Source organism: Gymnoscopelus braueri (genome assembly GCF_963280865.1).
Source record: "Gymnoscopelus braueri genome assembly, chromosome: 21".
NCBI lineage: Eukaryota > Metazoa > Chordata > Actinopteri > Myctophiformes > Myctophidae > Gymnoscopelus > Gymnoscopelus braueri.
The window spans coordinates 35286519-35305123 of NC_137623.1; the positions used below are offsets into that span (position 1 = coordinate 35286519).

An 18605-nucleotide genomic window follows, 5' to 3' on the forward strand; every position below is an offset into this window, starting at 1 on the left:
CCCATCTCTCTCGCTCTCTCTCTCTTTGTCTTTTGTGTCCTCCTCTCAAATAGAGTGGCCCAAGGTCTGCTTCAATTCCTTCTGCTTATTAGACCTATAGAGCAGCTGTTAGGATGGTGTTTTCTTACCAGCAGCTTTCATTTTCTTGCCACCGTTTCATGCCATGCTCAATTTGGAGGCTTTTCGGAGCCTCGTCCCCACCCCCCATATCCGAAGGACATAATAAGAACAACAATAGACTCCACTACAAAGCACCCCCCCCCCACACACACACAATGGGATGCTTTGTGCTGTTGACATTTTCCTCATGCTTTCATGTTAGGGAAAATAGTGTAAAAATACCAACGGATGGAATGATGAAATACTGGTAATAAAGCAGTAGGAGGACCACCCGGGCATTACGCTGGCATGAATGCATAAATGGCCATCCACTGAATTACGTACGGATGGCAGAATTATTATTATTTTTTTGTTTAATTTGACCGGAGCTGTGACGACCCTCAACTGTCATTGCTGTCATGTGTGCCAGATAAACATTGGCATTTTTCTTTCAGTGTAAAGTGTGATGGAATAGTTTATTATGACAGTGACAATCCGTTGTACCCGACTTTTCACAATGCGTTGTGGGACGAGTCCAATACATAGGGTATAATTATTACAACAGTACATCCGGACATCACTACAAAAGGCCAGAAGTACAGTGCACTACTATTATAGTGAGTACAGGGAATGATTTCAGACACAAAGATTTGTCCCTTTCCTCTGAAAAATCGTGTGATTCGATTGTGTCATTGTTAACGTGGCATGTTTTGTTGGTTCCTTAATAAAGACAATAATAATCAAATGCTACACCTTAATCTTCACACTGTTCCAATCAGTAACAGACAAAAGTTATACTACTCATTATGCTACTTTTGCATTAACTGTAAATCAGTAGTTCTCAAAGTAGGGTGCGTCCGGGGACCCCCAGGGGTCCTTGGGGCTGTTCCAGGGGGTCCTCAGCTAAATGTGTTAATACAGCGTCACAATCATTTTAACCGCTGTATCCATGCTTTATATCTTGGCTATTCAAAAATAGCACATATACAAGCCCACAGCACGGCACTTGCGAACTAGTACATCTGCTATTTAAAAAAAAATTGGAACATCTTGAAAATCTTCTCTTCTGGGGGTCCCTGGCACAAAACCTTTTCAGATGGGGGTTCGCAGCCAAATACATACATTTTGGGGTCCTTCATATGAAAACGTTTGAGAGCCACTGCTGTTAATGATAATTGGACATACATTTCCTCTTTACAAAAAGCAGCCCTGTTCCAATCGGATTGCAGTCGCTCATAAGGGTCACACTAGGGAGAAAAACTAGGTCAACAAAAACGTTCCAGCTTGTACTGTATCTATTGGCTACTAAAAGTGTACAGTATCGCATTGATTCTCAAAGTGGGGTCTGGGGACCCCCAAGGGGTCCCCATTAAAATTTTTTATGTAGTATTAAAATCGGATTAACCACTTTTGCCGATTCACATCGGCGATGCGTCGTGATGTGACACATTGTGAGCTTGTGGATCAGCTATTTTCCTACGTAAGTGATCCATTCATAACATAGTTTTGGTCCCGGAAAGACACCACATTTCTCTTTTGGGGTCTCAAGCTGAGACAGTTTGAGAACCCCTGGGACTCTGCTCTGACTAATGAACACCACAGAGACTGCATGATATTAATATATCGCCTTGACTAGTGCAGCAGATGTCCTTTCCAGAGCATCATCATCAGAGAGTTGATAATCACAAATGTTGATTTGCATTAATGATTGTGATAGCGGGGGAATAATAGGCTAACAGAAGTAACGCAATGCATGTCTTCAATGCAATAACGGTAATATTCAAATAAGACAGTGGGATATAAAGTATAGGTTGTAATATAACAGCAGGCTATACACATGTCATAATTTATGGATGAAAAATAATTGATGAAGCGTGCGTATGCAACGTAGCCTACTTTGGGTCTGAAATGACCACCATAGGAGATGAATGGGTCAGACTACATTATTACTCACCCATTCAACACACATATTCACAACCACAGCATCATCATCCCTGCTGCTCACAGAGTGCTGTGAGAAATTGCATGGCCTGGAGTGAGCAATTTGGCCTGCTGTTGTAAATGTTTGGGAAAACATTTTAATGGAACAATAGGGGACAAAGAAAGCTTTTCTTTTCATATTTCTGACTACTACTGCAAAACAACACCAGAGTGTATATCTTTGGAGCAATGGGCCCCGCCCACTTGTCCTTAAAGATGCATCTGTGAGGTCGGTACGCAAGTGCTGCACTTAATATACTATACACAGGACATAATAGTCCTTTGTATAGTATATTAATCAAGTTTACATCCCACAGCTCCTGAAGTAGCCTGGTCATGTGTTTTTACCTTTTTATCACACCATCTACAATATGAATTGCCTCATCGAGGCTTAATTACGTTAACTGGGATTGGTCCATAGATCGGCCCTCATTTATCAAGCTTGCGCAAACCGAAGAACGGGCGTACGCTGAGATCAACGCAATTGTCGCCATTTATCAATCTATCGTGACTTCGACTTGAGCGTACGGCCCGCTCAAATCTCACGTCTGGTTTCAGGTCGTGTAGGCTTTGGCTACACCAGTTTGTTCGATCGTAGACATGCGGAGCAGCATTGTCTGACCATCTGACAGGCATCTAAACATTATGCAGCAGCCAATATTCACATATAATGATGTTACCGAACATCTTAACTTTAATAAAGCCAATTGTTGAGACATCTGAATAGCTGTTAAGGCTTTAAGCTCCTGTTTAAATGGGTGACTGATTAAGCATCCAACCTAATAGATACTTTTAAATTCCTCACTTTTAAATGCTTGTAATTAGGTCACCTGTTAACCCTGTAATTACAACTGCCTATTTATGTTAAAGATATTTACTTAGCTACTGAAGACCTACAATACGCGTTTGTGAGAGGATTTTCATTTTGCAAACAGCAACGCACGGACATCTCCAGGGTGCACGCACGGGACAGTCATATAATCGGTGCTGGGTGAAATTGATATTAAAACGTATTCCAATCATAACATAGCTTACCTTTTGGTGTGATTTGTGTAGTTTGACAAAGATTATTACCACATGATAGGCTATATGATTATCCCACTCGCAAACAATGAAGGCATACTGAGTTGTTCCACAGTGTGCCAAAAATATGCATGGCTGGGCCACGTTGGATTGCGTTCGGGCCTCACATGGATCAAAGGGGAACTCGACTGTCTGTATATAGGTAGTGGTACATGCTGCCACGCCAGGTGAAGTGTCAGATATCTGTGGGGTTGTGTACGATAGTGCTTTAATAGGCCTAGTATTGCATTAAAAGTTTTGCCAATTATGTGGGGGCCCACTTGTAGTATCCTCATGGCCCACCAGAGGGCCAAGAGGATAATATTGTGAGATCTAGTGGTGAATTCTCCACACCTCATGAACTCATAAAAGGCCATTAAACAGAACAGCTTCCAACATTTCATCTATACAAAGAAGTGAATAGCCCTGATCCTAATTTTTAAACCATTTTGTACACCTAGGTGATAATGAGAGGTCATCTTTTCTCACGGTGGTTGCTCTTTTTTTAGGCTGTTGAGGAGCTGGCCAATAGAAGGATCCCCTAAAAGACTTTGACGATGGATCTTGACACCGAAGATTAAATTGAATGGCGGCTATCAAAGCTTTAATGAAAAGTTGCTGCAATTTGCATGACTCAAAAGAGTGGACTATGAATGTGCACACAATAGGAATGTTAACAGGTAACAGAGGGCAAAACTAATGGACATGTACAACAGGAAGAGAAGAAGAACATGGCAGAATCACAAGCTTTAATGCACTTTTGGCAAAACCTTTCTTCATACATTCAACAGCACATTTCAGGAAACTGAATAGGGCCTAGGATAACTTGATAGAATAGAGGGCAGGGCATGCCAATTGGCTTGGCATTGTTGTCTTTCGGCCTGGCGAGAGAGTATGTTTTTCACCCTGTCCGTCCGTCCGTCCGTGTGTCCGTGTGTGTGTCCGTCCGTCCGTCTGTGACCAGCTAATCTCCAGCGCCGTTGGCTTGATCGCAGCGAAACTGTACACACACACTCCCTGGATGCCAATTCAGAACTTCTGCCCCAAATATTTCTCATGGGCCTTTTATAGCGCCACCAGGAGGTCGATTTATGTAAAACACATTATTTTATACTACTCCTTCCAATTGTATCCTAATTTCACGCAAATCGGTACACATGATCTCTATAGTCATGTGATCAAGACGGATGTGTTTGATTTTTCATATTCTATCCTGATTGGCTAAGATTGACATCTAAAGTTTGCATTATTGGCTTGTTTTGAACAAAATTCCGCAAATCATGAACACACCGTCAGATTGCGGTCAAACTTTCCACGCACATTCACACTATGTGAATGTGCAAGGCCTAACAAGAAATGGCACCCTTTTCACGTTGGCCTATTATAGCGCCATCAGGAGGCCACAATAGGTAGCCTACCTGACCGAGGAGCACTTTTTCTAGTGATAACAATACTTTTGGACTTTTACTCAAGTACATTTTGAATTCCGGACTTTTACTTGTAACAGAGTATTTCTGCATTGCAGTATTGATACTTAAGTACAGTACTTAAGTAAATGTACTTAGTTACATTCCACCGCTGAGTTATATGCAGTAGTCTTTTGTTGCACACTGATGCTAAACAAGCACTGGACCTTGATTACGTCAATCGTTGATTGTGCTGCTGTTATCTTCCTTCTCTCTGTGGTGCAGATTAGCTTAATCAGGTGATTCACTCACTTCATGTAAACAATAGATCTCTGACTTCCCCCATTGAAGGAATTTTAGACTGAAATATATAAAATGACAGGGAGACACCAGAGATGTGTCAGTGAGCTGGTTCCTGTTGATGAAGCTTCATAGCCTGTCTTTATACTTCCTCTGTCTCTCCAGAACTACATCAGGATTTCAACATTGAAACCAGGTAAGATACTTAGACCCATGTATATAATGCCTTAAACAGTACAAAATAATATAATATATTATAATCTGCTCATAACAGTGTAAGAGGACTCATAATGCTTTATAACAATAATCAGAACACATTATAAAAAATGTCATGTAGACTTAGAATTTAAAATATAATACTTTATAATTACTTGTCACTTACAGACTTGTTTCTTTTGGCCAGGATAATAGTGTATTATAATTGTCATAGCTATAATCCATTATAATAATTTCACAATGCGTCATAATACATTGTTATAATTCCTTATAGTGTGATATATGTCACTATAATGGTCATTGGTTGTTTTAAAAGGTTAGTTCAGATTTTTTGAGTATTTTCTGTAGGAAATACTTACCATTAATGTAGTGGTTGCAAAGGTATTAATTGATTGCCCGAGTCCCGTGGTCAGAGTTATGGTCCGGTTCTGATGAATATGAAGTAGTTCCGGTAGATTAGTAGATTTGGTCGGGGCCGCTCATTAAAAATAAATTAATTAAAAAAACTAGCGTCATTTGTATTGTTGACCTATTTCTACCATATAGAGCAGGTTTCGTTCAATTTCGACCCCTCTGTCACATGGTACTATTTTGTGTGTCATATATTTTGTGCGTGAGTAGGCTGCCGCGGCGCAGTGATTCTGGACACAAACATTAGTACCATGTGACAGAGGGGTCGAAATTGAACGAAACCAATCAATTAATACCTTTGCAACCACTACATTAATGGTAAGTATTTCCTACAGAAAATACTCAAAAAATCTGAACTAACCCTTTAAGTAAAGTAAAGAAACATTAAATATATGCACCAAATGTGACGCGTTGTGAGCTTGTAGATCGTCTATTTTCCACAAAAAAAAATTACTTTTACTTTTGGTAACTTTAGGTATATTCTGATGCCAATACTTTTGTACTTTTACTCAAGTAACATTTTGAACACAGGCCTTTTACTTGTAACAGAGTATGTTTTGATTGTTTGTTTGATTGATTGATTGATTGATTGATTGTTTGTATTTGTGGTATTGCTATTTTTACTTAAGTAAAATATCTGAGTACTTCTTCCACCACTGCCATGCAGGTGGTGCTGCCTCAGTGAAACCTAAATGTGAGACTATAGTTAATATTACTCACTAACTTACTTATTACACTTATATCCACTGATAGGTTCTCCCTGCATTCAAAACACAGTAAAAAAAACACCAAAACAATCAGGAGGAGTCTCATCATCAGGTCTCCTTTTCTTGTCTACAGGTGAGTGAGGAAATCTCAGTCAAGTTACGCAGAACCCACTTCATCACCAACACCATACATGTCCTCTTAGTGGTTTAAAGTAACTTAGTACATTACATTTACTCAAGTACTGTACTTAAGTACAATTTTTAGGTACTGTTACTTTACTGGAGTATTTCCAGTCATCTATGCTTTTACTTCTACTCCACTACATCTCAGAGGCAAATATTATACTTTTACTCCACTACAATTATTTGAAAACTTTAGTTACTAGTTACTTCGCAGATATAAATTATTACATTATAAAACATACATTAACCACTTTATCCCCATTTTATTTCTAGGCTATTTGAAAATAGCCGATCTATACAAGCACAGAACGTCTCGCATCGCGACGCGTTGTGAGCTTGTAGATCTGCTATTTTCAAACATTTTAGTACATTTTGATAGCAATACTTTTGTAGTTTTACTCAAGTACATTTTGAATTCCGGACTTTTAATTGTAAGGGCACGGCCCCACCGCACTTTTATTTTACCTCTGGGGCGGAATCTGCCAATGCTTTGTCAATGCAAATGCGTGGATTCATGGTCTTGCGGATTTTTTCCAAGAATCCATGCATTTGCATTGACAAAGCATTGGCAGATTCCGGCCCAAAGGTAAAATAAAAGTGCGGTGGGGCCGTGCCCTAACAGAGTATTTCTACATTGCCTTATTGATACTTTTACTTAAGTAAAACATTTGAGTACTTTTTTTTTTTTAGTATCACTGCATGTCCTGCAATAGTTGTCAAATCGTGCACCACATTGATGTTGTATGTCAAGGCTAACATAAATACAATTGCCCATGAGCTAAATAAAACAAAACATTATTAGGAAATGGGTGAAGAGGCCGCTCTGTTAATGATGTTTTATTTGATGGTTTGACATTGTGTTGATAATGTAAACCTTTAAGACATGCTTTGTCTTAGGGGACAACTCCCTTGCTTACAGTATAGAGACTATTACAACTCATTTGATTTTGTGATTAAAAACGGTTTCTATACATTGTGTTTAACATCATCTGTCTTATACAGTATGCAGATCTGTCATCTGTTATAATGATACCAACTTTCTCTCTCTCTCTCTCTCTCTCTCACACACACACACACACACACACACACACACACACACACACCTATGTACGCACGCACGCACACACACACACACACACACACACACACACACACACACACACACACACACACACACACACACACACACACACACACACACACACACACACACACACACACACACACACACACACACACACACACGCACACACACACCCTCTGATATAATACAATATATTAGACAATGTTTTTAGGAAACCTCTAATATGTATCATCCATAACCATATCTTTATAATCCACCAGCTCTCAAGACGAACGATGAAGAAGTTCGTATCGTGATGGTTGGAAAGTCCGGAGCAGGAAAGAGTGCCACTGGATACACCATCCTGGGTGCATTTGAATCCAAATTTGCATTTGAATGGACAATGGACTGTCAGAAGGCCAGAGGTCTAGTGGATGGTAGAAACATCTCTGTTGTTGACACACCAGGATTCTTTGACACCAGATTTAAAGATGATAAAGTTATGAATGATATCAAACAGTGTATTTGTTTTGCTGCTCCTGGTCCCCATGTGTTCCTGATTGTGATCAAACTGGGAAGATTTACAGAAGAGGATCAGACATCTGTGGAAATGATACAGATGGCATTTGGTGACATGTCGAACAAATACACCATGATTCTCCTCACTGGTGGTGATCTGCTCAATGGTGATCCAGTTGAAGACTTTGTGAAAAAGAGTCCAAAACTACAAGCAGTAATCAGCAAATATGACGGTCGCTATCATGTCTTCAACAACGAAACCAAGGATCCCTCTCAGGTCACTGAGCTGCTGGCCAAAATCAAGTCGATGGTGGAGGTTAATGGAGGAAGCCACTACACCACTGAGATGTTCCAAGAAGCAGAGATAGAGCAGAAGAGACTTGAAGCATATTTAAGAGGTTTAGAGGTTCTGATACAAGCAGAGACACATTGTTGTCATTGTTGTAAATGTGTGTTGTTGTAAATGTTGTAGTGAAACCCACAATGAACATTGTTGGGATACAAAAATGCACTATCCAATGAATGACAAAGCTTCAGTGATATACATTCAAGTCAAGAAATCCACACCACTGTTAAAGGGATTCTAGGCAACATTAAGCCTACATTTTAAAACGAGCAGTGATACGCATTGTATCCGAATAAAGCAGCCTATTTTCGGCATGGCCCGTTCAGAAGTCCCCCCTGCGATCTCTGAACTTGCCTAGAATCCCTTTGGGATATGGAAAATTAGAATCCCTTTGGGATTCTAGGCAAGTTCAGAGATCAAAAAAAGAAAAAAAAATGTTGTCAAACACCGATAAATTGACCACATATATGAAGTTAAACAACTAAATTCTATCCAAACGATATCTTAAAAGTAAATTCCGTGCCTCAAAAAAGACGTTTGAGAGCGTTTTAAAACCGAAAGTAAAAAGTAAAAACAGCGCAGCATAAAACAATGGCGGCTCGTTCCATTTTTGTCGGCTGCATACGTTTCATTTACGTCCCGGATACCCTGATGTGAAAACATAAATAGTAGGGAAAATAAGGATTTCAGAAAGAGGACTGTGTTTCAATGCAGGAAAACACCCCAGCATCATTATATAGTGGCTGATAGAGGGGAAAAAATGCAAAATATATATATATAAATATTTCTTAAATTTAGGCTTAATATTGCCTAGAATCCCTTTAACATCCAATTATCTCATATATTTGAGTGGCTAGTATATAGGATAATATAATAACATGTTGCATGTCTTGTTGTGGCTCATTGATTCTTTTTTCTTTTCCATTCTTAAAAAAAAGGGGGGGGGAATTAGCAAATTTTATTTGTCAGGCTTAGGGCGCGCTCTCACCAAAACATGATCGGCTAGCGTTAAACGCAGGTTGTGCGCGGCCACGTTTTTTTGCAGCCAGCGGATTCTAAAAAACGGGAGTGACGCGCCTGTCACTCACTTTCAGGACCCTCCCCGTAGCCCGCACCGCCTTCTGCCTTGAGCACCATGGTGCTTCCTGAGCCTTGGGACGGTCCGCCTTCCACTCACCCGATTGGACAGAGGGGGAAAATCAGCTCCTGCCTCCAGCAGTTTTCTGCTTCAAATGGACAAGTCGCGTAGAGCAGATAAACGCAAGGTCTGCGCGACAGGCGGAAAGATCCGCTCTCGTGTGAATCCACGCATTTGCATTGACAAGGCATTGGCAGATTCTGCCCCAGAGGTAAAATAAAAGTGCGGTGGGAGGGCGCCCTTAGGAGAGAAGACCGTGTTTCAAAAACCTTGTCATTGTGTAATAAAATGAAATAAAAAGAAAGTTTTGACCACTACAGCTGTACTTTGTGTCTTGTAATATTGAAAAAGGAAAATGTACTTTGTAATTTGTACTTTTGCATACCTAAGCATTTTTAAAAGCAAGCAGGGCCTACTTTAAACAAGTACAAATTTGACAGAGCAACAAACTTTCACTTGTAGTTGAGTAATATTTGACCAGGAGTATCTATACTTTGACTCACGTGGGGTTGACTCACTGCAGATAAGTAAATTATACTGTATACAACACAGGTGATAAATTCAATTTCAGAGGGTCTAATGGAGGGGACAATTCAAGTTATTTTCACGACAGTGGGGACACGTCCTTCACGCACCTATGTCAACACATTTTGCCACAAAAGCAAATGTGAAAATTTTAATTTTAATTTTTTTTTTAATTCAATTTAGACACAGATGTGACAGTAACTTTTCAATGATCAATTGGTCAAATTATAGGCAAGTTTTTATGTTCAATACATTGTTTTTTCAACAATTATTTTATTTGGAAAATGACTACAAAATGTGTCTGTGAACAGCTAATCTCCGGCACTGTTGGCCCGGTCGCTGCGAAACTGAGCAAACACTCCCTGGATGCCAAAGACGAACCTTTTTCGGATTGGCCTATTATAGCGCCACCAGGAGGCCGATTTTTCCACAAAACAAATGATATTACTCCTACAAATTTTGTCCAAACATCACGCAAATCGGTACACAGTATCTATTTAGTCATGTGATCAACACGGATCTTTCCAATTTTCCATATTCCATCCTAATTGAGGCACTAAACACAAATTGCACCCTTTTCACATTGGCCTATTATAGCGCTACCAGGAGGCCACAATAACCTAACCTACCAGACCTGGCGGAGACCTGTGCTCCGAGGAGCACTTTTTCTAGTTAGTTCCTGATTTTCCAGAGTCCGTCTGTGTGTCGGTCCGTCCATGTGTCTGTGAACAGCATCATTGGACAGATTTTGTCCAAACCTCACGCAAATAGGTAAAATATACCTCTACAGTCATTGTAATCAAGACGTATTGGTCAGATTTTTCATATCCTGATTGGCTACGTTTGGCTTCCAAAGTGTGCAGGAGTGGTTATACAAATGCCACCAATCATGAATGCAGAATCCTATTGCCGTGAAACTTTGCACGCACATTCCCACTAGGCCAAGGAGGAAAGGCCACCATTCGTTTTTCACATCGGCCTCATGGTGGCGCTACAACAGGCCACTTGTTTTGGCCATTAACTTTTGAACTGTTGGTCTTGATTTTTCAGATCACATTTCAATTGGCTATTATCTTTTATTTTATAGAAAAAGTGTATCAGCTACTGTATAATGTTTTCATAGAGATTCGGGTAGAGTCTTGCATTTTTACACTGACTAGCATGATTCCTAGAAATTCAAAGTGCATGCTGCTGCCTAGGTTTTTTTTTCCTCAGACAGAGGCATGCCGAGAGAAGACACATTTTCATAAAATCGCAATGCAACGGGCGCGTTCTCTAGGTTGTCCTCAGACGAGCTCTCCATCATCGCCTCCAGTCATCTCAGTTCTCCATACATCTGGCAAGGTCCTGTTCTCTTGCATCTTTCTTGAGTGCGTCCATGTAATGTTAATCTGGGACATCCTCGTGACCGGTGCCCGTGTGTTGGTTCCCACAGCACCAATTTGCTGGCTGGTAGATCTTGATGTCTTTTGGAGTGTCCTGCTACTCTCATTTTCCTGGCTTCTATTTTCTCGCTCACCCTTGGTATTCCCTCATGCAGATTCTTGTTGGTAACACGTTCACACTTGCTGATGTTAAGTACAGCACGCAACATTCTGGTGTAGCAACCGTCTAGAGACTTCTGCAGGGTTGGTTTCAGGGTCCAGCATTAGCTGCCATATAGGAGAACAGAATCTAAGAGATGGAGGACGAAAGAACAATGAATCCCAAATCGAGCATAATACGTCTAGAGAATCAGTTATGTGAGGGCTGAAAAATAAAACTTGGAACATCATTTTACACCGAAGAGATGCCACCGGGCATCACTTTAAATGCATCTGTGGAGTACGCTTCCCATAGCCAAGCACTGGAGCCTGCGGAATGTATCATTTTAATACCATCGCCGACTGTGGCAGAAGAAAGAAAAGGACCAGGTGGCATTAAACGGTTCATGTCTAGGGACTGACCCGCTGTGAGGAGCGGGGAGATAATTACACTTTTCTCCCGGATATGTCCGGGTAGCTATGCCGATTTGGGGCACATATTTTTTAATTGCTGAAGGGACTCTTGGAAAATGGACCCATTGTGTTGCTTTTTTGTGTCTTTCTCTGGGAGGTCATCTACTACGCTAGGCCCCTTAAGCACAGATTGTAGATTCCTGCCTACATGAGTGAGCCAGGGTGACCATTGGAAGCCAACAACCCAAGAAACCTTGCACAAGCCCAGTAATTAGGCAATTGACAAAAGCATTTATTAATATAACAATTTTGAAAGCCTTGGAGAGAGCAGGGACAATCATACTGTCGGTATGGATGGATGGCGAGTGGTTTTAAACATGTACCATTATGGACTCTGAAGCAGCCTGACAGCGATTACCGTGCCAGCCGGGAATCGTTGCGTGTCACTGCAGACTCTTAACTGTCAATCTCCACTGTACTATCAAAGAAAGGCAGAAAAGCCCCCAAAATATCTTTAAAATAATTGATCTGGCTTATTTAGCAGAATGCATCCTAACTGCCCACACATCAACTGCTAATAATGCAGAAATGTACTATTATGATACAAAGAGGAGTATACCTGATATTACTACCAGGTAGGCTGTCTCTTGGAATTCCTTCGGATTGGTAAACGTTTAGCTTGGGGCTGAGAAGATTCTGGATGGAAAGCAGTAGTTGGACGTGCGGAAAGAAAATACCAAAATGATGTATCTGCTGATTAAAGGAGAATTCCGGACATTTTAAGTGTTATCTTTGATGTGTAGTTACTCACTCACCGAGTTATGAAGTGGCGTTGACTTTTTCCAGCGATTCCCCTGTCTGTGAGTCTGGTCGACCCCCACCATTGGCATAGTGGGAGGCGCGTGTCTTAGTGAAAATCGCCTAATTCCACAGCTCCAAACTTCTTTTTTTTTCCACAAATCCTCCTCATGGTGTCTCCTGATACTTTCACATGCACTGTTTATCACTCACGAGCTGGCGTTCATGGTCAGCGACGTGAATGTTTTCCTCTCGCGTGAAATCTCGCGTCTCGCGAGATTTCCTGTAGAGCGCAGTGAGCCGAGGACGGGAAATCTCGCGAGACGCGAGATTTCAAAGATAACACTTAAAATGTCCGGATTTCTCCTTTAACGTCACTCACTCCATATGACATGTCTGTTATGGGTGGCAAGCTCTTGTCAAGCTCTATGTGAGGAACACAAAGTGCTTGAAGACTCTTAAGGCTACATTACATTTGGCCGGAGCTAATGATTTTCTCGGCCTTGGGTCACCTTGGCAACAACAGAAAAATCCCTGCAAATCCCATGCCTCTTATCCATGGTGTTGGTAGTACATAATAAATCTTGACCAACTTAAAGTCTTCTCCTTTTAAACTAAGCAAGCATGCATAGGGGCATATTAAAATGATAATCATATACATAAATAATTCAAGATTTTGTGCTTCATTCAGTGCCCAGCTTATTTATGAAAGTTTGGCTCTGAGTGCCACAGCCAAAATTCATTGTAAAAAAAAGTGCTTAGGAGCCGAGATACAGCCTTTTTCAGTAATAAGTTAAACAAGAAGTGAATGGAGCAGCAAATCTTCAAATCATCATATCTTGGGTTCTGAACATCTTTTTTTTTTTTTTTTCATTGGACGTCTTAGACGTCCAGTGGCACTCAGGGCTTATATTAGCGGACGTCTTAGACGTCCAGTGACACTGAATGAGTTAACTACAATTATCTGGCTCCTCAGAGAGACAGGAATAGCCACCATTGGAGCCAGGAAAGGCAAGCCGGAGTCTGTGGTTCCCACATTATTTTGGTGTGGGATGGAAAGCTCGGCTGATGACTAGTTCATAGTCATAGTTCGGAGGGCAGCAAGAGAGGGGGTATGTGACTTCAAGCCAAGACGGAAATAGCAAGACATGCCATCTCCGGCTTACTTCCAGCATCTGCGTGACTTAGGTGGACGCCTTTTTAAGAAAATATAGGCAGTTGCACGGCCGTTAAGTGATTTAAAAGCAAACAGTACCATTTTCAAATCAGTTCTGACCTGCACAGGTAGCCAGTCCATTGAGGCCAGAACAGGGGTAAAATGGTCACATTTTCTGGTTCTTGTAAAAACCCTAGCTGCAGTATCTTGGACAAGTTGGCGTCGGTTTATTGATTTTTGAGGGAGTCCATGAAATAGAGAATTACCGTATTCCAGGAATAATGACTTGCTTGTAGAACCATTATGCCACACAAAGCCTATAGAAACGCCTATCAAATCGGCATGGAAATGCAATCGAATCAACACAAAGGACAGCCATTTATATATATTTTTTCTTTCAACAGTGAGCTGAATGAAAAAAGTCATTAGTTACTTTTTTACCTACTGTATACTGTATATGGGGAGTTGCGTCATAATCCAAGGAATTCAGGGAAATTCGATTGTACGACCTACGGTTCAAGAGTTATCTAGGCCAAAATATAAAGCGGCCTTGAATTTATTGGCCTCCTGGCAATGTGCATGAAAGGTTTGGCACTGATCGCTTCAGCGGTTTGCGAGATTTGCTCTAGACTCACCCAGTACACACCAACAACACACATACTGTACGCGCGAGCATGCATGCACACGCGCGCTTGCACGCATGCTCGCACACACACAAACACACACATGTAGAATTTTCACCAGCACTGCATTTATTATTTGTATTCCCTACCTGCCGAGGACCTCAGAAGGTGTAATGAAACGTCTACACTTGTGGATTTACTGTGTTGTCCATTCTGCAAAAGTAGATGGAGAGGTATCTTAAAGGGGTAGTTCACCCCCAAAATAACTTTTTTTCTATGGATTACTCACCCCATGGAGCCTTGAATTCATGGATATTTTTTTGTTTTTGTCGCATTCCTTCCTTTATTATTTGATTATAATAAATTTAGCCCCATTGATTCCGGTAGGAGACACAAATGCATTTGTGTCTCCTACCGGAATCAATGGGGACAAATTTATTATAATCAAATTATTGGCTTAGGAATGTGACAAAAACAAAAAAATATCTATGAATTCAAGGCTCCAGGTGGTGAGGAATACATAGAAAAAAAGTTATTTTGGGGGTGAACTACCCCTTTAATGACTTATATTAAACTGCTTACATCAGGGTGAATTGGTGGTCTGTGCAGGTATTGCATGAGGTCCCTGACTATGCATTCAGTAATGTAGGAAGAGTGAAGAGTTTTATTTTATTTTGGAGAAACGTAGATCACAACTGCTAGTATTTGTGTGATATGAGGACAGTGGAGGCTTGTGCTTCAATTCCAGAGAACTACTACAGAAGATCAGCTCATTATAAGATCCACAAACTCAAAAGGCACATACAAACACGATTCTTTATGGAGTTCCGGATAAGATGTCAGGCAGAATTCCCAGTGCTTACTTACAGTAAAAGCACCTTTTAACAACTGCGTATCTCTGTGAGATAGTTTTCTTCCCACACTGGCAAACCTTAAAGGACCTAAAATACCCCACGCATGCATTTGACTGATTACCTAATGGTGAATTGGCATTACTTTGAGTTGTCTGCCTGAACCATCTACCCAGGCATAACATCATTAAAATGAGCCCCAGGATATGCAAAGGACCTCGAGTTTTGAGGTAAAATGTTGCTTATAGTTTAACAAAAACCATCTACACAGTGGCCTAAAATGCAGGAAACCTTGGGGTACCAGCTGTAAATGTAAACTAATTAGTTATAATGCTAGTGTTTACTAATTTAAGATGCACCTACAGTATCAATTAGCAAGTGTAAGTGTTGGCAAGAGTATTGTGTGGTCATGTATGTGTCGAAAAATCTACAACTTAACAAGTTGTATAAAGTTTTACCATTGTTTGGTAAACAAGGGCTTTAAAGGATGACTTCACCCATTGTCAACCTATCTTCATATAATTGGTCCTCACTAATGATAATATGGTACCATTTTTGTCTACTCGATCTGTGTCTCAGAGGAGGAAACCTGCCTACCAGTGACATCATCGATGGGGAATCCAAGCTAATAGAAACTGCAGGATATCTATTCCTGGAAAGTTAGCATGCTGTATTGGAAGCCAATGTTCTCGTGTTAATAACAATTGCAATACAATTTTGAAAACTTGTACAAACTACAGTGCAGAGGTAAGATGAGACATTTTTGTATAGATGAAGTATAACATAGGGCTTAATTGGTTAATGTATGTTTTGTATAAATAATCTGGGGGGGAAAGTATAGAAAAGGGGAAATACTCAAGTGAACTGAAAGCACCTCAAACTTACTTGAGTACAGTACTTGAGCAAATGTACTGTAGTTACTTGCCACCACTGAATGTAGGTTTGCAAGACTCAACACAAGGTTAAAATAGTTAAGAAGGGCAGCTTGCAACAACTATAGCCAGTGCAGTGAGGGCTTACATTTACACCACACTCTTTCCCTCTCAGCACCCACTTTTTATTCTCTGCCAGCTCTAGTGTCTGACATTTATTCCGTCCACTTTTTCAATGTTTGGATATTTTTTCTCTCCTTATCTTCTTGTCAAGTTGCAGTCTGACTTAACCAAAAGGAAACAGTAGTGAAATGTCGAGAGGTGAGAAGCTCAACCTTTAGACATTTACAGAGGTAATCAATCAGCTTGACAGCGTAGACAACAACACTGGTCAGGTTCCCCATGCTTGTAAAGTGAGGGAGAGCTACGCCAGCATGAGGAAATATAAGCTATTTGACAAACAAAAAAAATAAGTAATTAATTTCCAAACACCACTATAGAAAAGTCCAATCAAGAAGCCGGTGCCTGGGTTATGGAGTGGGATCAATATTTTGATATATGTTGTTGCTTGGTCTACACAGCAGCAGAGTTGCAGTCAGTTTTGTGTTGTATTATAGGCGGTGTTTATTTTGCTTGTTTTTTTACCCAGCTGAAAACACAAGACACTCTCTTCCAAAAGGCCGGGGTTGAACCTTTTTTCCATAAAAATACCAAACGACGTGAACACAGAACTGACTCTCAGCGCCACATACTGCTGCCGTTTCCTGCTTAGCGTAAACGCAGCGTTCCCATTGAAAGCAATTCAAAACATTATTGATAACTAATTGAGAGAAACAGGCTGTGATGACTTTTTTACTTCCAGCTATCACACATAGCCGCATTGCTTCCACTTCTTAAGTCTAGTTGCACGCTGAGGTTGTGTACCTGAATAAGCCGATCTACACGTGTCACAGTGCGACACGTTCTGAGCTTGTAGATCAACACACGATGTGACACTATTCACACAAGTATAAATCAGGCATTGTTCACCACTTCTGTTCCGCGTCTTTTATGCAGAGGGCCACGCTGACATCCTTCGTTGTCACGTCCGGCTGACTGGGCTGACTTTCCCCTCCAACCAAAGTTGTTATTTTTCTGCTCTGTAAAGCGACTTTGAGTATTTAGAAAAGTGCTATATAAATTGTATGTTGTATTATTATTATTATTATTATAACTTCTCACTCAGGCCGCTGCCTGATTGGTGCATTCAAAGGCACTCACACATCAGAGAAACTGCCAATGATTAAATGATTTGCCCTTTTAAACGTTTTCATTGTTTTTCATCACAATATCAACAAATACTTACGAAACACAGCAGTCTCCATACTTAAAAGAAAACTGTCTGTCAAACAGATGTAATAAAAAAAAACACACTAGTCCTCCAAGCAGATCAAAAATATCAACAAAGGTTTATTTAAAGTACAGTTATAATCGCCATGAATTATAACTGTACTACTAACTGATGCATTGATGCATTTTGATGTTTGATATTTTCAGCCCGGGATGCATTTGAGTGATTGATGAAACCTACTGTACGTCTGTGTAAAAGCTACGAGTGGATGTAGATGGTGAATTATTTCTTTGGTTTCATGGACAAACTCCACTCAAAGCCCAAACACAGCTACAAACGGGTGGAAATGGCCTTGCGAAGAGGCTTATAGCAGCAGGATTGCACCACAGTTGAATACAGGTTCGGCAGACAGATGATCTGGATCATTTGTGGGGGCAGCTGCTGACATGTAATGGCGGGAGGTGAAATCTTGTGATGCTCTGCAAGTTGCTTACTGTGTGGTGAGAAAGCGATGACACATGGCGAGAGACACCGAGCCGTGAAACGTTGTACCTCTAGATACCTTGATATTAGATTATATGCAGTCAGGCGGCTGTGTCATCACACCATCTAGCTGCAACTAGTGCATGCAATTCAATTCAAATTAGCTTTATTGGCATGAGAAAACCTACGTTTACATTGCAAAAGCAAGTGTCAAAATATAATAAAAACAGTTGAAAATGGGGAAAGTATATTTATACAGTGAAAGCCACTGTGGAAGGCCTCTCTTCAAATTGATGTGCTATTACTACTACTACTACATACTACACTGTCGGGCAGAAACTCATTATCTCCATATTCAAACTTTTTTGTGTAAATTAACACCCTACTTGATCATACAGCGTCACACAAAAGTGTTACAAGTAGCAGATCCACAAGCTCGAAACGCAGCTCAAAACGCAGCGCGCAGCAGCTTGTAGATCTGCTACTTTTTATATTTTGTAATTTTAATGCTGAAAAGTAACAGTTCTAGACATAATGAGGTATCACATAGTACTACTGCATGAATGGAATGAATGAAATTTAATGGTGTGAGGGTGGGGC

General features: G+C 40.5%; 1 protein-coding gene across 1 annotated transcript in view; it reads left to right on the forward strand.

Annotated features, from left to right (window-relative positions):
- The window catches only part of LOC308076971 (GTPase IMAP family member 7-like), a gene marked incomplete at both ends in the record, with an annotated part of 96035 nt that overhangs the window by 26483 nt on the left and 50947 nt on the right, over positions 1-18605 (forward strand). Inside the window, one exon of the mRNA XM_080417496.1 lies at positions 7709-8344. Coding sequence (XP_080273622.1) covers positions 7709-8344 — 636 coding nt within the window. The remainder of the gene's footprint in view (positions 1-7708; positions 8345-18605) is intronic.